The following is a 23,355-nucleotide window of genomic DNA, read 5'->3' on the forward strand; positions in this document are numbered from 1 at the left end:
TTCTTAACAGAAATTTCAGCTCGCCTGAATATATCAAAGAGCACATCCCTAACCAGATCGTGTCGGTACTTGAACCCCGGGAGCTCTTTACAGTGCACCGCGTGCTCCCCATATGAGTCTAAACACGCTTTACGACAAACAGGACATATCTCATCAACCGGAAATAGAGGAATCATAAGGCGATACTTAAGTATACTACGATACTCCACTGGAGACATATGCTGGCCTAACCCATCTATAGGGATAGCAAGAAGAAAATCTTGAGCATGTGGTGCTTGTAGACACTTAAAAATGGCTTTTGTCTGCTTGTCATGTTAAAGTGTGACTCCATGTCGTGAACAATTTTACTAAAAAGAGTGCTCGCCAATGCATGCTGGGCTTTAGAGGGGTGGTCTCTTTGTTAGAGAAACTGCTAAAATCGAAGCTTGGAATCATATCACGAAGACAAGCCAGAGCACAAGAATAATCAAAATCCATCCCACATATACCACTGTCTCGCAAAATGTGATCCTGAAGCACCCACAATTGGGCTCTCGAGGCCACAAACGCATAAGAGGAAGCCTCTACTGCCGAATACAACCCCAAACCCCCATTCTTAATGGGTAAGGAAGCAAGTCGCCATTGGAGGTCTCCAAAGAAAGGACCTCCACAAACTACAATGTCCTCGATCGCCTCACGCAATCCCTTGTCAAAAAACACCGCTGCCTCCATCATGTGTACAGGTTGGCATGTTCTCAAACCGAAGAAAAGTTTAGCAATACCCATACATGATCGAAGCAAAAGTAACTCACTCTGCGGGTCACCAAGTTTTGGGAGAAGACGCATCAAATCAACAGCATTAGTAGCTCTCTTCTTTGCCAAACCCTTAATAAACCCGGTGTCTTTACTAACAGCTCCCCCAAGAAGCTTCACCCCTAATAATGGTCTCCCGATGTCAGCAGGGAATAAACCGTCACGAGACTTCGTACCATCACAAGAAGGCCAAAATAGCTCAGTTTTCTTAATATTCCGTTCAAGACCCAAAGTTGGACCCGTCACCTTAATGATATCCAGCACTTTAGCCACCTCCATTGAATCTCCAATGACTGCCCCATCATCAAGATACCAGGCATGAAGAAGAAGCTTGCAATTGTCTCGAATCTGATGCACAAGGGGGTGTAAAACCAAGGAAAAAATGAGTGGTCCCAATGGGTCTCCTTGTTGAACCCCTGTGATGGACCAAATATTATCATCCCCAAGATATAGTCTTGATGGCTGCCCATATAAAAATTCCACCCACAAGGAAATAGAAGGGCATCTGATCATTACCTCATGAAGTAAAGCTGATCTATCCACCATATTAAATGCATTAGAAAAATCAACTGTAAGCATTGCAAGAGACCCATCAGTGTGGTGCTCACTCAATACCCTGTTGGCGCTATGTAATATGGCCTCCGCACCACCCGACACACCAACCCCAAACTGGAAATCATTAAGGTATTTGGTCATTTCTTTGCCAACCCCTTTCATAGCCACCTTAGAAACCAAACGCCTCCATATAGTACCCACTGCAATAGGTCGAATCCCGTTGTCGGGTTTTAAAAGCGGTGTAAGAGAAGCAGACGCGACAAACTCTGCCAAAGTAGACGGACATCTCCCTCCTAACCATAAATTAACCACTACAGTGATAGCACATATGAGGTCAGTGGCAATAGCCGACCCTTCTCCACAAAGAGCATCCAAAATATGTTGCACTCTCAAACCGTCCCTCCCACACGAAGTTCCTTTGGGAAACGATTTAATGCAACCAAGGACACTATCAACCTCTGCCACAAGAGGAGGCTCGGAATAAGTAATGTTCGGCATAGCCGGCGGCTTCTTGTACGGGTGTTTAGCTTCTAAAGCCTTTGTGGTATCAGAATTGTAAGGTGCAACACCAGATGAGCATAACACCTTTACTGCAGCAGTAAAGTGACCATCCGCAACTTTTCGAAGACACTGTTTAACGTTATTGTTGACAAGATCCCCCTCCTTTTGAATATCCATGTCACCTTGGCCTACGGACCTCAAACCAGAACCATTTAACAGATTTTTAATTAACATGGTAATACCGTCAACTTTCCCCCATGTGGCTAAAGAACTCATTATTGAATGATGTTGCATGGCTTTCCTATTCCCGGACCTGCTTTCATGCCTATTTTTGGGTCTGAACACCTGTAAAGTGCAACGAGGAAGAAGTAACAGCCTAACCCACGCATCAACAGAATCTGGTTGAGCAACCACTTTATAGAGTGTTGTTTTCAAAGCTTGCGAAAAGGCCATCCGACAACTATGATGGATACTCTTGACGGTAACGATAGGTGCCTTAAGTACACGATCAAGGAGGGAGACATCCAACACGAAGGACTCATGAACAGTTGTCTCGAGGCCCTTGATAAAAGGTTTCGAAATCCCAATAATGTGTGTATCCGAGTCAATTGCATGATCATTAAACTTCACAATGCCATCAGGGTGATGACAAGCACGTTTCAAGCTCTGAAGGTTCATGCAATCCCCACACAACCATTGATCCAACACCTTCAATGTTTCATCCACTTTCAAAAACACGCCATGGTCTGTAGAGATCGCCTCCCGCAACACACTTTTACGTTCTTCTTTAGTAAGGTGCACACTCTTGAAATGAGAGATCAAACGAGAAATCCCCTTATTTCCCGCTCCACCATTCGAACAACAATGAAACGCACGGAACGGACATGGCCATGAGCCATTCAAAGTAGAGGAATGAGTTGTCATAAAATATGACAAAACGATACTAAAACTTAAAAAGACATTTCATCAAACACTTGGCGCGCAGTTATAAAGAAAACCCCGTTTCTTATTGAAAATTTTAAAATGAAAAAGAAATAAAAAATGCTCAAAATCGCTCGATGTTCGATCGAAAAATGCTCTATTCGATTTTGGCTCGTTTCGTTTTTTGCTCGGTTCGAATTTCAACCGTTCAGTTCGATTGTAAACAACCCAAGCAACGAGCAAGCCTTCGCTCGGTTCGACCCGGCTCGTGAACAGCTCTAGTTACGGGTTGGTAGGCCAAAGGTTACTCCAAAAACATGATCCATGTATTCAGTTATTCATATTTTACACAAGCACAACAGGTATAACCTTAAAACTAATAAGTTTATTACACATTACCAGTATAAAATTACAAGTTTACACCTAGAAACTAGGGGTGTTCTTCGGGTTCGTTTTTCGGGTTTCGGGTTTTGCGGGTCGGGTTCTTCAGGTTTCAAAGTGTTAAATCTTAACCCGAAACCCAACCCAAATCTCTCACGGGTTTTTCGGGTTCGGCAATTCGGGTTCGGGTTTTTTCGGGTTGGGTTAATCGGGTTTTAGGTATCCTAGAAAATGAAACAAAAAACAAAAAAAAATTAAAATACTTCAATGCTAAAATTAAACAATATATTCTTGATTGCTCGTAAAGAAAATAATCAAATAATAAACCAACATAACTTGATAACGTCATAAAACAATTCAAAAGAAAAGTAAAACTAAGTAACTGACTCAAACCATAATCGTCTGCCATCAGACGTGATTTGGTTGTTTGATTATGGTTGCTATTAGTAATAAATGGAAAACATAAATTAACAATAAACAATCGATCCATAATAGTTGGAATGACAAAAGTCAATTAGGCTCTGATTCCCGATAACTTTAGTGATTAAGACTAAGCTTATTATACCTAAAAATATATATAATTTCAAAACTAAAAGTTTATTCGGGTTTTTCGGGTTGACCTGAAACTTATAAATCAAACCCGAGAACCAACCCGAATTACTTCGGTTCGGGCTCGGGTTAGTCTTTTCTCGGGTTCGGGTTTTTCGGGTCGGGTTAGTTCGGGTACGGGTTTCTTCGGGTTGGGTTTCGGGTAAAAGTGACAGCTCTACTAGAAACGCTAGTTGCTCTTAAACTAGAGATCTTCACACTAATTCTTTTTTACTTTAAGTTGCGAGTATAAATAACCAGCCGGTTTGAGTTGTGACAACTTTTATCAAATAAATGCCAATGAACCTGTCAAATTGACCTCAGACCAACCCATTTAGTTAATCGGGTCCGACTGGAAACAATTCCAAACCCATTTAGGGTAAACTCAAACCCATGAATATCAAGTTAGGTTCATGTCGTATCTAAAATTAACACCCATAATTAAATGGATATTCTATCCATGATAATAGAAATAAGGAAAGAAGATTCAAAGATAGGAGAAAGCAAAACATAAAATTACCATGCAAAAAAGTAGAACTCAATTTGGAAAACTTACATTTTGTCTTTTAATGCTATAAAAAATTATTCCACGTACAAATTTCAAACAAGATCATTTCAAAGATTGAAACTCAGAGAATCTCTCACCACCAACAGATGGGACACCAAATATATGAGTGATGAGGGATTAAAGATGAAAAAGTGAAATCACATGCATATGAAACCTATCTTAAAAGGACTAGGGGAGATTTATACAAAACTTAAAACACAAAAATGTTTTTAAAACTTATGAAACAAGCAAAATTGGTTCATTGGTCACTTGGTTCATTGGTCATGGTGATTGATAAAGATCAAAATATTCAGTAATTTACACTTCATACAGGAATGAAATCAGGTTAAACTAAACCTAAACAGCTTATAGCTTCCGAATACATGGTTTAATCCTTAAACCGCGTAATCCTATAAGCATGAAAATGAGACAAAAGTCAAATTCTGCAATTGACCAGGTGGCAATTTCAACCCATTTACTTACTAATGGGTTGGTTGGGTTGCGTTCTCTCTCTAACGAGTCAAATGGCCAAAACTAAAATAGCTTAAATAGAAACAGATCAAACCGGTTGATAGTTGCCCAAAGTGTATTTTTATTTTTTTGCATTAGAGTAAACTATACAAAATTGTCATTTTGGTTTTCTAAAAATTAAAGAGTCCGTCATCCTTTTATTTAAAATATTACACAGATAGTCCTTACTTTGAATCTTGTAACACACACGGTCCTTTATTTGGATGGCCGCTTGTGTTACAAGTTTGAAAAAACAAGAACTACGTGTTTAATTTTTAAAATAAAAGGACAAAATCAATTATTTTCAGGAAACCTTTGTATAATTTATTCCTTGCATTATTAAAGTGATCATATTCAACACAGATTATTTACTTAACAAGATTTAAAAATCAGACCAAAAGTATATCTAGTCACCCAAATCCAATTTGCCACCTCTAACATTTTTAGGCTAAAAAAACATACACATAGAAGCAGAGAGCTCACACTTATTAAAACAATGTATCTCAACCAACAATAACCTCATTGTTTGTTGCGATTCAGTAGAGCATGAAATGATAGGTAGAGATCCTTGTTATCAGACCCGAATATTTCTTCTGCCTTCCTCAAAGTCTCCTGAAAAGACATAAATTAAAGAGTGAAGAAAAATAAAAGAGTTGACTCGAAATGACAACCGAAGCGTACTACTCACCTCACGAGATTGCTTTTGAGCATTTAACTCCTTTATATTTGCTAAAAAAGCACTGAATTGCTCATAAGATAGTCGACTCCTGTATATTTAACAGTTTTTTATTAATATATTAGCCATTAATATTGTCCTAAAACTAATTCAGATTATTCACCTTGCTTGACGGAAGACCTCTTTTCCATCAATCTTAGCAGCACGACCTTTACAAAAAGAAGCCGTATAAGATGAATAGAAAACTTAAAAAAATATAAACCACAATAAAATATAAAAAAAGAAGCAAAAACAAAACTTGGTTGGCATATATCATAGTTATTAGATTTTGCTGGAGTGTAAAGCCTAGACCTATAAACAAACAAAACGCTTAGTAAACCCGTTCATGGATCGTTGCGGCAGGGTGTACATTTATGTTCGTTTATTCAATAAACAAACGTACATGAACATGTCTCGTTCGTTCATTTAAATACATTTATGTTCATTAGGTTGGTTAGTTTAAGTTCGTTTGTTTATATATTAACTTAAAATTTTTAGGTTCGTTACAATTCAGTCTAGTTTTATGAAATTAAAATACTATTTATTATAATTTGGTCTGGCTTTATTAATTCTTAGATCCAAACTTGTATATTTATTGATGTTTGCTCATCATTCATCTATGTTCAGCTATGCTCGTTCGATTACCTTCGTGAACCGTGCTTTTAAACTATTAACGAACAAATATTAACACATTCATTTCTTAACGAATGAATATGAACAAGAAAACCCCGTTTGTCTAATTGTTTGTATTCTACTGTTTGTTCGGTTAAAATTAAATGAACGAACACGAACATACACCATTCGTGGTCGTTTGGTTTGTTTACAAGCCTAGTAAAGCATTTAAACCTGGTATAGGGGGTCCACGAGGAGGAGAGTTTCCAGCTGAAGATTGCTGACTTGACGGGTACCATGATGACATTGTGGTACGGCTTTCATATTGAATTTTTGTTGGGGATGTAGTACCAGAAACAGAATACCTTCTAGGAGACACGCTTGCAGAGGTTGTTTTGGGGGTTGCAGTTGGAGTTACACGTGTGCTGATATATGGGGTTACAGAAAACCTTTGACCGGCAACCTTTGAGGCTGAAATTGTAAGGATAAATATGTCTCAACTGATAATACATGAAATTAAGTGGGGTCTACAAGACACTCTATCGAATAAAAATCTAAAAATAAACAGTTTTAGTACCGTCATCATGCATGTTTCCACTATCAATAGAGCCACTGTAAGAATGGTGCCTTCTATAGCCAGTTGTCTCCTCTTCTGCCGGGAACAATATATATGTAAACAATAATATCATTTCCTATTTTAAGAAGAGAAACAACTGAAAAGTATTTCAATTCAAACTTAAGATTTACCTTTAGTCAGGTAAGCTTTGGGAGCAGATTGGTCATAGGTGCCTATATCTACAGTTGCTGCCTGAAGATACAAGTAATTGAAATGTTGTAATTTGATCAGCACGAATAATATTTTATTTTTAATTAGGGCAATCATGAGAAAACCCACGCAATGCAATTAGAATATGAAGACAGAATAATGACACAACAATCTTACAGTTGAATCATTGTCGTTCAATGACTGCATTAACTGTCGCTTGAATGCCTCCAACTGTCAAATATATAGAAATTAAATCAACTCTGTGAATAAAACCGGAATATATGATGATCCAGAAGCAAAAGAAGTAGAATGCAGAAAAAATAGTTTTTAAACCATGTGGCAAATTATCCTAAATTCCTTCATTCTGGCTTGCTGCATTGGTTACTATGCTAACAATGTTTAGCAACATGATTATTTATAAAAGAGGCCATGCACATGAGAACACAGCACATGTGTTCATATAAAAAGGATACAAAGTTGCAGCAGCTAATTAATGCTAGAACTGGAAAGAATGACTGAGGAATGGCAAAAAGGTAAAATTGGTAGAAAAAGATTCTTGGGACATAACACTAGAGATTCCATAAGCTCTTACACTGTTGCTAGTTGCTAACTTGCTACAGTGTCAATGGTTAACGTCACATTCATGTATAAACTATTAGGTCCAATTAAGCATATACATTCATTTGAAAATATTAGTCAAAACAAATTCGAGAGAAAAGCAATGAACACTGATTGATAGTAGCATCTATCAGAAGCTTCATATGCAAATAACTATTGCTCTTAGGCCTGTAAACGATCCAAACGTTCGGTGAAATGTTCGTGAACCGTTGGGCGGGAAGTTCGGTTATGTTCGTTTATTTTATAAAGGAACAAACATGAACAAAAAGTTTGTGCTCGTTTAATTAAACGAACGAACATGAACACATGTTTCGTTCGTTCATTTATGTCCGAGAGCGTTCGCTTATGTTTGTTCATATATGTTCATTTATGTTCGTTTATGTTTCTATGTGTTCATTTAAGTGTGTTCAATTATGTTTGTTTATCTTTGTTCAATTATGTTCATTTATGTTCGTGAACTGTTTGTTTAAAAATTAAAGAACAAACACGAACATGTTCATTTTTAAACAAACGAACATGAACACCAAGTATGTGTTTGATTAAGTGTTCGTGTTCATTTAAAGTAAAATGAACGAACACGAGCATACCATTGTCCATGTTCGTTCGGTTCGTTTACAAGCCTTATTGCTCTAATGCTTGCCCCATCACTCAGTAGAATTTGCTCTCTGTCAAAATGATAAAACCCAAACTATTTATCATACGCTGTAGTCAGTTTAAAGTTTAAAATTCTAGGGATCACTACATCTGCAATCATCTGAGATTTTAGACAAAGGTAAAATACTGCTATTTCACAGATTTTATCATTGATAGTCAACTCAAACCTTAAACAACTTATTCAAAGAAATAAAACATGCATGGCCATGTATGAACAAGTTAATTTTGTTAATGACTCGAAAGCTAATCCAGGATTCTACATAAAAAAAATTCATCTATGTAAAAACAAAATTAGATTAATGCTATAATGCAATGTAAGCAGTAATGTCAGTGGCAAACAGGTGCTGGAAAGGGCTGGCAAATCGTGTCCTATCGTGTTTAACATGTTAGAGATGACACTTTTAACACAAGTATCAAAAATGAAAACGACTCGTTTAACACTAGGCTTTGGTGGTTTGAGCTTGGCAGTTATATGCATAGTCACATAGATCGCGGTTCCTCCGGTACGGGAACGCAATTCGCTAGTGGGGACGTATTCGGTACGTAGGGGGTAGGTTCATTTCGGTACGGTGTACCATAGAATCTGGTTTGATGTTCCCAAATCCCAATTAAAAATAAAATGTACCAAATTCAATATACCATAACATGGAATAAAAATTACCAAAGTTCAAAATCCAAATTCTATTCAAGAACAAAACAGAGAACGGAAACATATGTTGATTGGTTTAATTGAATATATGTATAATACAATTGGCCTAATTGTTAATTTGTTGTCTTGTGAATTTGGAAAGCAATAATTATTGGAAACAGGAATTGAGGAGTTTCCTAATTTGCCACCAAAATTATAGGATCCATTAAATAATATATCGACAACAGGAGAGCGACGAGCCAGGTGATTGAAATCGATATTTCCATCAATTTAGAATGACGAACCTGTTCAATTGAAATCGATTTCTCCATCGATTTGGAACGGCGAACCAGACAATTGAATTCGCAAATTTAGTAGCGATTTGGAACGCTAGCGATTTCGATACGGTACAAAACAATCCAATACGAAAATAGCGGCTTCCCTAGCGAATTATGTGACTATGGTTATGTGTTTTACGTATCAAGAAGTATAAAATTGCATAGTGTAATTTTTTGCTAAGCAGGGCGCATCGTGGCAAATGTGCCAAAAAAAACGCATGACTTCAAAGCTTCATATGCATAAACAAACTAGATCCTCCCAAAACTATACCTATAGTAACATACTTCAAACTCTATTTCTAGACATAAACACACATTATTCCAGATTCCACACAAACACATTCAATTTTCAAATTAATAACTAGGCATAACATAACGAATCAAATCAAAATCACAAACAATAAATCACACAAAACGCAAACCTTCGCTAAATCGCGCCCTAGCTTCTTCGCAGTCACCGCCAACGAATCTCTCTCCTCCGCAAGCTTCCTCTACATTCACCAACCAGACAATCAAAATTAGGTCAACACAACAACAACAACAACAATAATATTAATAATAATAATAATAATAATAATCGAAAAACCTAATTACATTATCCTCAACCGTAAGCTGCATCCTCAACTGAGCATTATGACACGTTTGCTGAAGCTCAGACACCTTCTCTTCAAGCTCCATTACAACTCGATCCTTCTCATTCAACTTATGCCTTAACATATTCGCTTCGGATTCGAGTTTCGTTACGCGAGATGCAAGCGCCATTGACGTGATCTTCCGAGCGAGATCCAGCTGGTCGTACGGATCCGTAGGGAGTACGGACAGGATTTCGTCCGGTAGGTTGAAGTCTGGACCAGTGGCCGTGCTAGTGGTGCTGAGTTCTGACATCGAGTTGATGATTGCAAACCCTAGCTATTGGTTAGTTGGTTGATGAACAGGTTAATTTGCTGTGAGATGAAGGTGAAGGTGAAGGTGAAGGTGAAGGTGAAGGTGAAGGTGAAGGTGGAGGACTTTGTGACGACAGGTTCCAACAACTACATTTGAACAAAGCCACGGAGAATATGATATGGAAAGTGCATGAATAGTCCCTGAACTATTCTCATCCTAAGCTTTTCGGATTCTCTCTTCGGTTTTATCTGTTTGCTTGCCAGCAACGTTGCTAGCGTCTCGGCTTGTGATTTTGGTTTTGTGAAAGCGATTGTGTTTTATGTGTTAGTGAATCGGCTTGCTCGGGTTATTTCTCTAGTGCATTCGGTTACTGGCTTATTGGTATTATAGTAGGCTTGTGGAATTGGATTAGGTGGCACGCAAACGCCATTATATGTTGACTTTGAATCGAACACCGGTTAGCAAAATTGTTCATAAACTGGGTTTCGATGAATATGACATGTGGAGGTTTATTTTCTGGCGCCATACAGTTTTCGACTACTCCTGTTGGTTTCATCTATTTGCTCGAATGCTCGGCAAACCGTTGCTACCGTCTCGGCTTGCGATATTGATTTCGTGAAACAGATTGTGAGTGTGTGACGCGTGATTGAATCGGCTTGCTCGGGTTGTTTTTCCGGTACATTCGGGTACTAGTAGTATAGTCGGCTTGTGGAATCAGTTTATGAGGCTCGCAAATGCCCTTTATATGTTGATTTAGAACTGAAAACCGATTAGCAAAAAAATTTGTGAACTATGGTTTGATGAACATGACATGTAGGGATTTATTTTTATGATTACAATAGTGTAAGTACCGGTTATTACGATTGCTTAACTTAGTTTTCATTTTAAAAGACCTAAGCCTGAATATCTTTTTATCTGGCAATAATCTTGACCTCATTTGGAAGGGTTCAACTATTCCTTTTATACGTAAAGACGAGGAATCAGTTGTTAGAAAATAAAGGAGCACGTGAATAAATAGAAACAACATAAAAGAAAAATAAAAAAATGTAACGAGTTGGTTTTTTTTAGAAAATAAGTAAAGAATATGGGTAAGTGTATCTTAACAACTAAATCATACTATTAACGTGGTCAAGTGTATGGTGCCTTATTTGTCTTCCTAGAACCTTGTTAACACTTTACACCATGTTCAAGAACAAGTATTTGAACCAAAAAGTGTCACTTTTAAAAGAATGCAAGGACGATGCTTGTAATATTTTCTTTTTGTAATTTTAATTTAATAGTTTTAGAATATATTCTTGATTTTGACATTTTAAATTTTAATGTTCCCCCCAAATTTTTGGCTGTGATTTAAATTTATAAATATAAATGGCGTCTTAATTTAATTGCTTTTTATTATATTTGCTCCTGTTTTCCTAATTTGGACAAATCAAAAGAAGCTTTTTACTTCTTGTGTCTCCAATCTTAAACACAAAGCTTTTAGCCTTTTGAAAATGGAATTTCAAATTAATCAATAGATACACTTAATCGATATATCAACACCTGCATCACACAAATCAATTATAAACTTCACTTTGATTACTATAAGTCTATAACCCGTTATTTATTAAACGAGTTAATCTGAATATAACATGTCAATTAATTTAAGATTTGTTTTTCAACTAATTATTTAGATTTTAGAAAAAAAAATTAATAAGTGTAATTTTAGAAAAAAAATTAATATGTGCGCCCTGCTTGCTGTGCACACATATGATGTATATATGTGTAAACCCTCTGGTGGGCAAAAGTGAAAGTGCACTAATTTTGACGTTATTTTACTAATTTCGTAAAAATAACGTTAAAAGTGGCGGAAGGTTAATATGCATCACGTGGTGGCGTTGATAGTCGACAAGAGTACATGCACCAATCGGCTGGGGTGTTGATGGTTGAGTGTTATATGCCTTATGTCCAAGGCTTGACGCAAAGCCACTGTCGAGCCGGGGGTCTCATTGGAAGCAGCCTCTCTGTTCCTATGGAGTAGAGGTAAGGCTGTCTACATCTTACCCTCCTCAGACCCTACCATAGCTTTGCTATTAGTAGGATGTACTGAGTACGATGATGATGATGAAGTGTTATTTCCCATATAACCATTGATTTCGATATTTAAACTAATTTTCCCTCTAAAACTCTTCTCTTTAATTTTATCAACTTTATTAATTACTACTAACTTCTCATTTTCTAATCGAATTCATCATATAAACAATCTCGAGCTAAATATATACACTCAAGTTTGTTACCTAAAAATGATAGAGAAACGACACAAATGATTTAAAAGAAATCAATTACTTGAAAAAAAATGTTTACAATGAGTTAGAAACAAGTTTGATTCGTATGAGTGGGGTCAATGTCTCAAATTTTGTTTTGTAGGTATTTACTTGGTATTAACTAATGGCTCTATTGCAAATATTTTTCAAGCTTTGCACCTTTGTTTAATTATAAAACAATAAAAAGTGACTTGAGGCTCTAGGATGTGAATCAAACCAACATTATTGGAATAACTTAAAAGTCATTCAAGTTAATGAGTTATGACTTGTAAGCTAAGGGGTGTGGGGGGCTCTAATGGGGGCTCCAGCCAATAATATTATGACGTGTGGCAGAGAGAGAAACTGAATAAGGGGTGTGTTGGAGCCCCCGCTGGAGCCCCTGGCCCTGGTGTGGAGGGGCTCCAGCGAATTTTTTTTTTTTTATTTTTTTATAAATATATTCAAACAACGTATTATTAAAAAAACCTATAAATTATTAAAAAAACACACATTTTTTTTAAAATTCAAATTACAAAAAAAAACATACTAAAAATTAAACAAACAATAATACTTAATAATAACACTAATCTAATACAAGATCATCGGGTCGCCTCGCCCACAAATGTTCAACCAACTCATGTCGAAGATCCCCGTGTATCTCACGGCTCTTGATATTTGCTATGTTATGAAGTCTTTGTTGATCACTGATTGTGGACGGTTGTGGCGGAATGTCACCTTGGTAGTTTTGGCAGATAGCTTTGCCCTCGTCTTCTAACGTCATGTTGTGTAGGATCAGACACGTGTAGACGACGTCCGTTATCCTCTCCCGAGTCCAATAACGTATCGGGTTCGCCAGAACATAATATTGTTTTTTTATAGCTCCAAAAGCTCTTTCAATATCTTTTCTAACAGACTCTTGCTTCTTCGTAAAATACTTCCGTTTGTCGGCGATTGGATCTGTAAAAGCTTGAACTAACAAAGCCCATTCGTTGTAAATACCATCGACCAGATAGTACCCGTACTTGAAGAGTTCTCCATTTGCAACAAAAGATTGACGTGGTTCAACCCCGTCGATAAGGTCGTTGATCAAATGTGACTGATCGATAACATTAAGGTCGTTATTTGACCCAGCAACACCAAAAAAAGCATGCCAAAACCAAAGATCCTGTGACACCGCCGCCTCAAGTATAAGGGTCGGCCCTTCATGATCACCACGGTGGAACTGACATCGCCAGGCCGTTGGACACATAGCCCATCCAACATGCGTACAATCGATGCTACCTAGCATCCCAGGAAAACCATGTTTTTCTGCGTGCACCTCATATATGCGTTGGATGTCATACATTGTAGGTTTACGCAGATATCTCCGAGCGTAAGTCGATATGACTCCTACGTATATAAAATAATCTATAAACATATAATATATATTACAAAATGTAATAAATATTTAATAAAAAGTAAAATTAATGTTTTTTACCTTGGCAGAAAAAATGAAGGGATTCACGTGCAACCCTTTTCGACATCTGTAAATACTCATCCAAAGCGTCCGACGAGATGCCGTACGCTAATTGACGGATAGCAGCCGTGCATTTTTGAAGAGGGGTAAAACCGGGGAGACCCCTAGCATCCTCCCTTTGTTGAAAAAAGGGATACCGTGCCTCTAAATCACTTGCTATACGCATGAACAATTGTCTGCTCATTCGGAAACGAGTTCGAAAATCCGACTCCTCATATACCGGTTGAGGGCTAAAATAATGCCTAAACAAAGTATCGTTAGCACCCGATCGATCACGATCACGAGGTGGTGCTCTAACCCTCGGGAGTCGAGGTTGGTGGGCTTGATTTTGTAAGAGATCGACCACGGTTGCGGTCAAAACTCCCCCTACATGAAGAAGCAAATCATCCTCTTCGGAGAAGTCGGAATCAGACGAGTACGACGACATTATTTTAAAAAAAAAAATTGGGAAGATGGGTTGATTTTGGGTTTTATTTTGAAGTTGTGGTGATTGATATGGGTGAAATGGGGTATTTTATAGATGAAATGGGGTATTATTTAGGTAAAAAATATTTTTTTTTTTTAATTTAAATTGTTCCCAACGGCTATTTTCTCACTTCCCAACGGCTATTTCTCTCTCTTCTCCCGCGACCAGGCTCACGCCTGCCTGGATTTCCGCGCTCGCGCCCCGCTCGCGCCCCGGTGGTGTGGGGTTAGCGCCCCGAGGCGCGAGCGGAGGGGCTCTCGCGCCCAGGTTAGCGCCCCACACCCCTCAGCCTAATATCAGCCAACACTCATACCTCAGTTTTTGGGTCACAACCTTATGATGTTATAATATTATTGTTTACAAAAAAAACACAAAAAATGTGGAACTATATTCTCTCTCTTCAAATTGTTATATTATTATTGTTATCATCATCATTATCTACAAATAAATAATCTCACTATCACCTTATCCATTTTTCTAGGTATTCAATCTCAAGGAGTCATCAACAAACCTGAACTCATGAAAGATCAATCTAAACAAGTCGTCACAGTCTCGACTCTTGATCTACCAATTGCACCCTGTGTATACTAGAGATAGATTACAACAAATAAATATTGAATACGGTTCAAAACTTGGTTTAACCCAATAAAATTTGCTTGTCCACTTAACCATCATATCTATTTCGTTTAAATAAATTGAATAGATGCTAAAAACATTCGAACACTTTTGGGTAACTTTCAAGTTTAAACCCGTTTCAAACTTAACCACACACGAGCCATTAAATCCAACCCAAATCAACCAATTTCAATGTAAATCAGTTGAACTGTACAACTTATCATCTTGCATACCGTTCGTCCTCATACCTGCATGACGTAGGGCCAAGACCAGGGGTATAATAGTAATATACTCTGCTCGCTCACACGTTTACTTACTTTACCGATCTTACACCAATATTCTTTACACGAAACCGATACTGAGGCTGAGAATCTTCATCATCACTATCATCATCTTCACTGCTATCATCTTCAACTTTATCCCATCTTGAATAGTCAAGACGAGAATGCCCTTTTGGCTTTGGAATTTCCTCATTCAAGCTTTGGGGTTGAGGGGTAGTTTTAGGCTTTGGAATTTCCTCCTTCAGGCTTTGGGGTTGAGGGGTAGTGACGGTGATTTTAGGCTTTGGAACTTCCTCCTTCAGGCTTTGGGGTTGAGGGGTAGTGATGGTAATTTTAACACTTTCCGGGTTGCTGACATCATCCTTGAATGCAGGTTCATTTGAATCATGGCTACGGTTTCCTGCTAGTCCTAATGAAGTAGACCGTCCATCACTATTATTATTATTATCTTCCACTTCATCCTCTTCTTCATCTTCTTCTAGCTCAGTTTCATCCTCCAGTATTGGCGCCAGAGACTTTCCTTGACCAAAAATATAACAAACATTTTAACAGAAAACTAATTATATGATATTTAATAATCAGAATTATATAATAAGCTATCAAGAGAAAAAGTATTTGATGTGCTTCTACTATATGAAGTTGTAATAATTACATAATCATCCCTGTGCGACAAATTATAATTATTTAAGTAATAAATAAAATGACCAAAGGGTGCACTCTTATATATTAGTACAAAATATAAATTTAAGACATGAAAATATATTCTCTATCAGCCAGACAGATATAACAATACTTTTTGTAAGATTAAGAATGATTAATAGTCTTTTTTTCACAAATAAAGTTAAATAATCAGTTTTGCTGTGCACTGTGCTTGGTTTGATTTCTCACAACTAAATAACTTAATCGAACAAAAGAAAATAAACAAATTAGAAAAACATATACTTTTCTAAACAAATAAGTTCATTAATTAATTATACTATCCCAATTATGACACTCATGGAGAAAGAATTTTAATAAATGCAAAGACGAAGCATCTTTTATCCAACAGCGAAGAGACTGAACCAAGATTTCCAGATGAGCTGGGTAAGGTATCAGTATATCTAATAGATAATTTAAATGTGAAAAGTTGTCCTCTAAAAAAGAAAATATTGAATGAATTGATCGTAAATCATCAGATTTTTTAAAAATTACATATTAGAAGTGATAAAAGAAACAAAAGAAAAATAAAGAAACTAAAAATTGTGAAAATTACACATTTTGTCCTTTAGTTGTTAGAGCAAAATAGTGATTTTGTGAAAAGTTAAAAACCTTTTAACACCAGTTAATGCAAAGTACAAAAATTGACAACATTTGAACTTCAGGGCTGTTTTTTTGTACTCATTAAAGTTAAAGAACGAAAGTAGCAAGTTACCCCACACATGAATCATCATCATCATCATCGTACTCAGTATATCCCACCAATAGCAAAGCTATGGTAGGGTCTGAGGAGGGTAAGATGTAGGCAGCCTTACCTCTACCCCATAGGGATAGAGAGGCTGCTTCCGGTGAGACCCCCGGCTCGATAGTAGTTTTGCATCAAGCCTTGGACATAAGGCACATAGCACTCAATCATCGGGACACCAGCTGATCGGTGCATGTACCCTTATCTTTCAGCTATCAACGCCACTACATGATGCCTGATTAACCGTCCGTCACTTTTAACGTTATTTTCACGAGATTAGTAAAATAACGTCAAAATTAGTGCAATTTCACTTTTGCCCACCCGAGGGTTCACACATATATACATCATATGTGCGCACCGCAAGCAGGGCTAGCACAATTTCACTTTTACCCCACACATGAATGAGAACTGTAATTTACCCAAAATAGTATCATAATCACAATCAAAATTTAAATATTAAAAACTGGAATATCACGAATTCAAGCTGCATTAATCATATAATCAATTCATATCATAAACCTATATTTTGTTCGCAAATTGTATGAAGAGCGTACCAGTTGTGTTTTTAAACGGGCTTCAAGATTTTGATATACTTCTGATGAAGGATTTAACTCAATGAGACGGTTAACATCAAATAGAGCCGAGTGGTATTCTTTTAGGGTGACCAAAGTTTGGGCCCGTAACATTAAGGCTCCGGTATGCTCATAATCAAGCTCCAGCACTGCAGTACATTCATCTGCAGCCTAAAATCATAGTAACCGGCATGTCAGTCAACTATGATCAACTGTCAAGTCAAACTACAAATAAACTTAATGATTGCAGTTTATCTTCATTCTTCTGCCAAGGTGGCAGCCATGAGACTAAACCTGACAAGTCGAAAGCTTTTCGCATAATTCAACCAATTAATGAATTTTTTTGATTTGATAACTGGCTAATTGTTGCAACTTGCAGTTTAAATGATAGCATGAGAATATTAATTTGATTCAATGACACTGTATAGCACTCACCAATTATTGATGAACAAAAAATGTATAATTGCTCATAAATAACTCAATTTGAAATGCACAACTACTTATCAATTATCGCAGAGCATTTTAGAATTTAGACGGTATAACATGCATGATTACTCATGAATCTACCATGTAACAATAAAAATGCATGACCATGATATATATGAAAATCTTCCTAAAGGGGAGCTTTATTAAAGATAAATAGTTTTTATTTACTAGTTATGGAAATCAAAAGTGTGCTTACAATTTGGTTGCAACTAAAGGTCCTGCTTTCAAGCTCTATAGTGCATCGTGTCAAAACTGAACCCGCACAGCCCGAACCAATATCAATAATTGACAAACAAAATGTCAGTCTTATCTACCAACACGTGTAAATCAATTCACATCTTAAATCATATATCGTGATTTAAAGCGTAATGGAATCTACTTCATTCAAACACGTGCTGACAAACATGCTACAATATTAGGGTTAAATCTAGTAAAGCCAGCATCCTCCTAATATTCCATTTGAAAAAAGATTGAGAATTTGGAACCACAAGTTGTAATGTAATATCTTTATCAGAACTTCAACCTAGTGTGTAGATACTAAACAATTTATTTCCATCCCTCAACTATAAAAGATAAATGTTATGATTGTCATCATCATCATCATCGTACTCAGTATATCCCACCAATAGTAAAGCTATGGTAGGGTCTGAGGAGGGTAAGATGTAGACAGCCTTACCTCTACCCCGTAGGAATAGAGAGGCTGCTTCCGGTGAGACCCCCGGCTCGATAGTAGTTTTGCATCAAGCCTTGGACATAAGGCGCATAGCACTCAACCATCAGCACACCAGTCGATTGGTGCATGTACCCTGGTCTTTCGGCTATCAACGCCACCAATGATGCCTGATTAACCTTCCGCCACTTTTAACATTATTTTCACGAGATTAGTAAAATAACGTCAAAATTAGTGAAATTTCACTTTTGCCCACCGAGGGTTCACACATATATATATGCTTAAACTCAGCGGGTAGTCCTGCCTGACCTGGGGTCGCGATCGAAGCGTTGTCATAGGACAACACAAGTGGGTCTTTAGAGAGTCCTGCCCGCATAGAACAAACGCACAACACGATACGATAGTCTTGGCAACCACCACTAGTCGTGCGTCACTCATGATGGGACTTCCATTTAGGCCAACCGCGCCATGGCACAGGAGACCAATCTCCGCCCCAATCCTACAAGTCCCGAGAGGGATTGTTGGTGGGGGCGACGTGATGCGTGACGCCCAGGCAGACGTGTCCTCAGCCAGAAGGCTTCGAGCGCAACTTGAGTTCAAAAACTCGATGGTTCACGGGATTCTGCAATTCACACCAAGTATCGCATTTTGCTACGTTCTTCAGCGATGCGTGAGCCGAGATATCCGTTGCCGAGAGTTGTTTAGGGTTACAAAGAGGCCGCTCGCAACGCGCTTACCGTAAAACAGGGCGACACCGCACGGGCCCTTTAAGTAATGTTTTCCTTGGCACGTGTTGTGCCGGTTTGTTAGTTGTGTCGACCTTACATCCAGGACACCCTGAAGGGGCGGCCATGAACGCATGTCAACGAGGCTTTACAAGGCTCAAAACAAAAGCTTCGGTCCTCGTAAAGCCAGATGTAAGTGCATGTGTCGTTCTGTTATGATTGTCAAAATCTTATTATTTTAACTCTAAACTTAAAAGCATTCCTGGAAAACAGAAAGCTTCAAGTGTTCAACTATTTGTCAAAATGTCAAATATCTAAAGCATTAACTAGGGGTGAGCAATAAATGAGCCATTAACCGTAACCAAACCGAAAACCAACAAAAACGAACCAAAACTAACTGAAACTGATTAACCGAAAATCAGTTATCAGTTTCTTTTCCGTACCCTCGGTTAATCTAAATTAACCGAACCGAACCATTCACATTTTCACATATTTCTAGCTTTTATACCTCCATTTCATGTATTCTAACCAAACCGAAAACCGACAAATTAACCAAAAAAACTGAACCGATTAACCGAACCTTGATTTTTTAATAAAACAGATTAACCGAAATCCAGTTTTGGTTATTAAACGAAATTTAACCAACCCAGAAAACCGACAAATAAACAGAACCACTTAACTGAAACCCAAATGTTTATAAAATTGATTAACTGATGAGTCCGGTTTCGGTTTAGACTAATAAGTAATAACCAAACCGAGCACACCCCTAGTATTAACACCAAATCAACACCTTCAACTCTATAAATAAGCAATTGTACCTTCACAAAGTGTAAACATTTCAATAACATGTGTACGGACATTCAAATCAATCCTGATCCAAAACCTAGGGTTTATCCAAATTAGGTATATAAATATCCAGATTCAAATTAACACGTGAAAATTAAACCCTAGCTAAACAATAATAATAATAATAATAATAATAATGACCTTCTTAAATCGGTGAAGTTTGAGAAAACAAGCGGCTCGATTGCTATGAAGTGCGATCTTCTGAGGATTTGATTTGGCAATGGAGAGTGCTTCGGTGTAAAACTCTAGGGCTTCTTCGTACTTACCATCCCTGTACATCTGGTGTGCTCGTTCTATCTTGTTCATTGTGGGTTTTCAAAACTCTGTATTGATTGTATAATAATAATAATATCGTCTAATATTACAGAGATGATGAGGAATTTGAAGACGTATGATTAGAGGATAGATAGAGACAGAAGCAGGACAGGTGAATATTGGGGATGATGTATTGTTTGAACATTTGGAATTACATACAAGCGGTAACGTGTATTTTTATTATTAGTTATTACATAACGTCAGAATTGTAAAAAGTATAAATGAGTAAGTAAAATAATTCTGTTATATGTTGAGAAGAAATTGTTGTTTGCAACAACAATGTTATATAACATTTGGTTATACTTGGTCAACCAAAAAAGTCAACTATGGTTGATGTTAAACAGAAGTTTATAGTTTGGGCTAAATGTGACAAGTAGCTAATAGTCAGGTTTTAAAGTCTGATAGATAGTACAGGGGCTGTTTGTGTCAACTTTGGAAGGTTAGTTTTTACTAGTTGTTAATCACTGTTAGGCTATACAATTGGGGATTTTTTCTCAATTAGGGTTTACTTTTAGTTTTTAATTTCAGTCACAAGTTCGTCTTTGTACTTCGTTCTTGTATTTGTGATAATCATTTGGTTAATAAAACTTCTTCAATTCTTGATTGTAATCTTTAATTGCTTGTTCTATCGATTGTTCAATTTCTGTAAATTAATAACAATTGGTATCAGAGATTAGGCTCTCAGTTTTGATAGACGGATTCCGCAAATTTCAATTGAAGATTCAAGAATGGTGACCGGTGCAAAGTTTGATGGAAAGAATGATTTTAGCCTGTGAAGGGTTAAAATGAGGGCACTGCTGGTACATTAGGGCATCTCCGATGCTCTGTTTGGTGAACCGAATATGCCGGAAGCATTGACGGATAAAGAACGGAAAGATATTCTTGAAAAGGCTCATAATGCCATTATCTTGAGTCTTGGAGACTGTGTTCTTTGGGAAGTCTCCAAAGAATTGACTATTGCTGGTGTTTGGGCCAAATTGGAAAGTCTATACATGACTAAATCGTTAGTAAACCAATTGTATCTAAAGAAAAGGTTGTACATGTTTCAAATGAATTCTAGAAAATCAATTGAAGACCACACTGATGAATTCAACTAGATCATCCTTGGTCTTGAGAATATAGAAGTGGAAATTGATGATGAGGACCAAGCAATTATTTTCTTGGCCTCATTACCTGTCTCTTATGAATATTTTGTGGACACATTAATGTTTGGAAGAGATAGTTTGTCCATGGATGAAGTGGTATCTGCTATGAATTCTAAAGAACTTCACAAAAAGGGTGATACAAGGGATGATGGTGCTGATGGTTTATTTGTAAGAGGCAGATCTAAACAAAGGGGTCCGAAGAACAAGAACAGCAGTAGTAGAGCCAAGTCAAAGGGAAAGAAGAGGTGTTTTGTGTGTAATTCAGACAATCATTTCAAAAGGGACTGTCCTGAATGGAGGAAAAAGAAATCTGAATTCAAGACTAACAAGAAGAATAATACTATATCAGATGATCCCCAAGATGGTTATGATAGTGCGTAGGTCTATGTGGTTTCAAGCCAAGGTTCAAGTCATGAATGTGTACTAGGTAGTGGATGCTCATATCTTATGACACCTCACATGAATGCTTTAAAGATCTTGTTCTTGAAAATCAAGGTGTTGTACAATTGGGAGATAATAGATCTTGTCAGATTCAAGGTATAGGCTCAGTTTCTTTTAAGTTGACTAATGAGTATGTGATAGATTTAAAAGATGTTAGATATATTCCTGATTTGAAGAGAAATTTGATTTCTCTTGGAACCTTTGAAAAGAAGCTAAGGTTGTTAAGGGTTCTATGGTCATTTTGTCTAGAAGTAGAAAGGATAATAACATCTATATTTTAGATGGTCATGTAGTGATTGGTTCTGTATCATTAGTTGAAGATAAGTCAGTTAAGAATGCTATGTTGTGGCACAGAAGGCTTGGACACATGAGTGACCAAGGGTTAACAGATTACGAAAGCAAGGTTTGTTAGATGGCCTAGTAAATAGTGACCATGGTGAATGTGACAGTTGTATGCTTGGTAAAGCTAAGAGAGTAAGGTTCACAAAAGGAATTCATAGAACTAAGGGTATACTAGTTACATTCATGCTGATCTTTGGGGGGCTACTAAGCATGAGTCTTTAGGAGGAGCCTCATACTTCTTGTCAATAATAGATGATTATTTAAGAAGGGTGTGGATTTGCATAATAAAGCATAAGTTTGAGACTTTCACTAAGTTTAAAGAGTGAAAGGTGCTGGTAGAAAATCAGACTGAAAAGAAAATTAAAAAGCTTAGAACAGATAATGGGTTAGAGTTTTGCAGTGGGGAATTTAATCATTATTGCAAGCAATTTGGGATTGATAGGCATCATTCTATACCTGGTACCCCTCAACAAAATGGATTGGTAGAGAGGATGAACAGAGCACTCTTAAAGAAGGTAAGATGTATGCTTTTTACTGCTGGTATGCCTAAAACTTATTGAGCTGAGGCTTTGAAAACTGCAGCTTATATAGTAAATAGATCACCTTCATCTGCCATAGAGATGATGGCCCCTATGGAGAAGTGGTCAGGAATGAAAATTAGCTATGAAAATCTAAAAGTGTTCGGCTGTTTAGTGCACTCTCATATCAGTCAAGGTAAGTTGGAACCAAGATCACATAAGTGTATAATGTTAGGTTATCCAGATGGTGTTAAGGGTTACAAGCTTTGGAGATTAGAAGATGGAAGTCCAAAGATGATTATTAGTAGAAATGTAGTGTTTAAAGAGAATATCTTGTATAAAGATGTAAAGGGTAAAAGCGTAATTGATCATGGTGATGATCAGGGAGTTCAAATTGAGGTGGAGTTTTCTCAAAATGAACATAGTGAATAAATTCATACAGAGGGTACAAGAGATCAACCAGAAAGTTCCCAAAGGTCAAATAATAGAGAAAGCATAGATTTGAACAGGCCAAGAAGGAATATTGTTCAACCCATCAGTTATATAGATGATTTATCAGCCTTTATATATCATGTAGCAGCAGAAGAAAGTAACAATGAGCCATTAACTTATCAGGAGGCCTTAATATCTCCCGATAGAGTTAAGTGGGAAGCTGCTATGAAGGATGAGTTAGAATCCTTATACAA

At 37.2% G+C, this 23,355-nt stretch overlaps 2 protein-coding genes and 1 non-coding gene across 4 annotated transcripts; all 3 read right to left on the reverse strand.

Annotated features, from left to right (window-relative positions):
- Nucleotides 1–4,420: 4,420 nt before the first annotated feature.
- Nucleotides 4,421–10,062, reverse strand: LOC143579442 (uncharacterized protein At4g15545-like). Of its 2 annotated transcripts, XM_077062752.1 has the most exons (10): nt 9,721–10,062; nt 9,549–9,617; nt 7,066–7,119; nt 6,870–6,930; nt 6,700–6,774; nt 6,357–6,593; nt 5,635–5,680; nt 5,484–5,562; nt 5,279–5,407; nt 4,421–4,695 (listed from the first exon to the last, which is right to left on the reverse strand). In XM_077062752.1, exons 1-9 carry the CDS (start codon nt 10,009–10,011, stop codon nt 5,315–5,317), a joined length of 1,005 nt encoding a protein of 334 aa, XP_076918867.1. In that variant the 5' UTR covers nt 10,012–10,062; the 3' UTR covers nt 4,421–4,695; nt 5,279–5,314. The 2 variants fall into 2 exon arrangements, with proteins under 2 accessions (XP_076918867.1, XP_076918866.1); XM_077062751.1 differs by lacking the exon at nt 4,421–4,695 and having other exon boundaries at nt 5,219–5,407.
- Nucleotides 10,063–14,756: 4,694 nt separating this feature from the next.
- LOC143579443 (uncharacterized) lies at nt 14,757–20,227 on the reverse strand. Its single transcript, XM_077062753.1, has 3 exons — nt 20,050–20,227; nt 17,164–17,352; nt 14,757–15,683 (listed from the first exon to the last, which is right to left on the reverse strand). The coding sequence occupies exons 1-3, from the start codon at nt 20,212–20,214 to the stop codon at nt 15,201–15,203; spliced, it is 837 nt and encodes a 278-aa protein (XP_076918868.1). The 5' UTR covers nt 20,215–20,227; the 3' UTR covers nt 14,757–15,200.
- On the reverse strand, nt 18,881–19,036 carry LOC143579445 (5.8S ribosomal RNA). Its single transcript, XR_013143457.1, has one exon. It is a non-coding gene; the product is annotated as a 5.8S ribosomal RNA (ribosomal RNA).
- Nucleotides 20,228–23,355: the final 3,128 nt, after the last annotated feature.

Source organism: Bidens hawaiensis, unplaced genomic scaffold, assembly GCF_021521415.1.
Source record: "Bidens hawaiensis isolate Kalapana, Puna unplaced genomic scaffold, B.hawaiensis_p1.1 tig00029752_1, whole genome shotgun sequence".
Lineage (NCBI taxonomy): Eukaryota > Viridiplantae > Streptophyta > Magnoliopsida > Asterales > Asteraceae > Bidens > Bidens hawaiensis.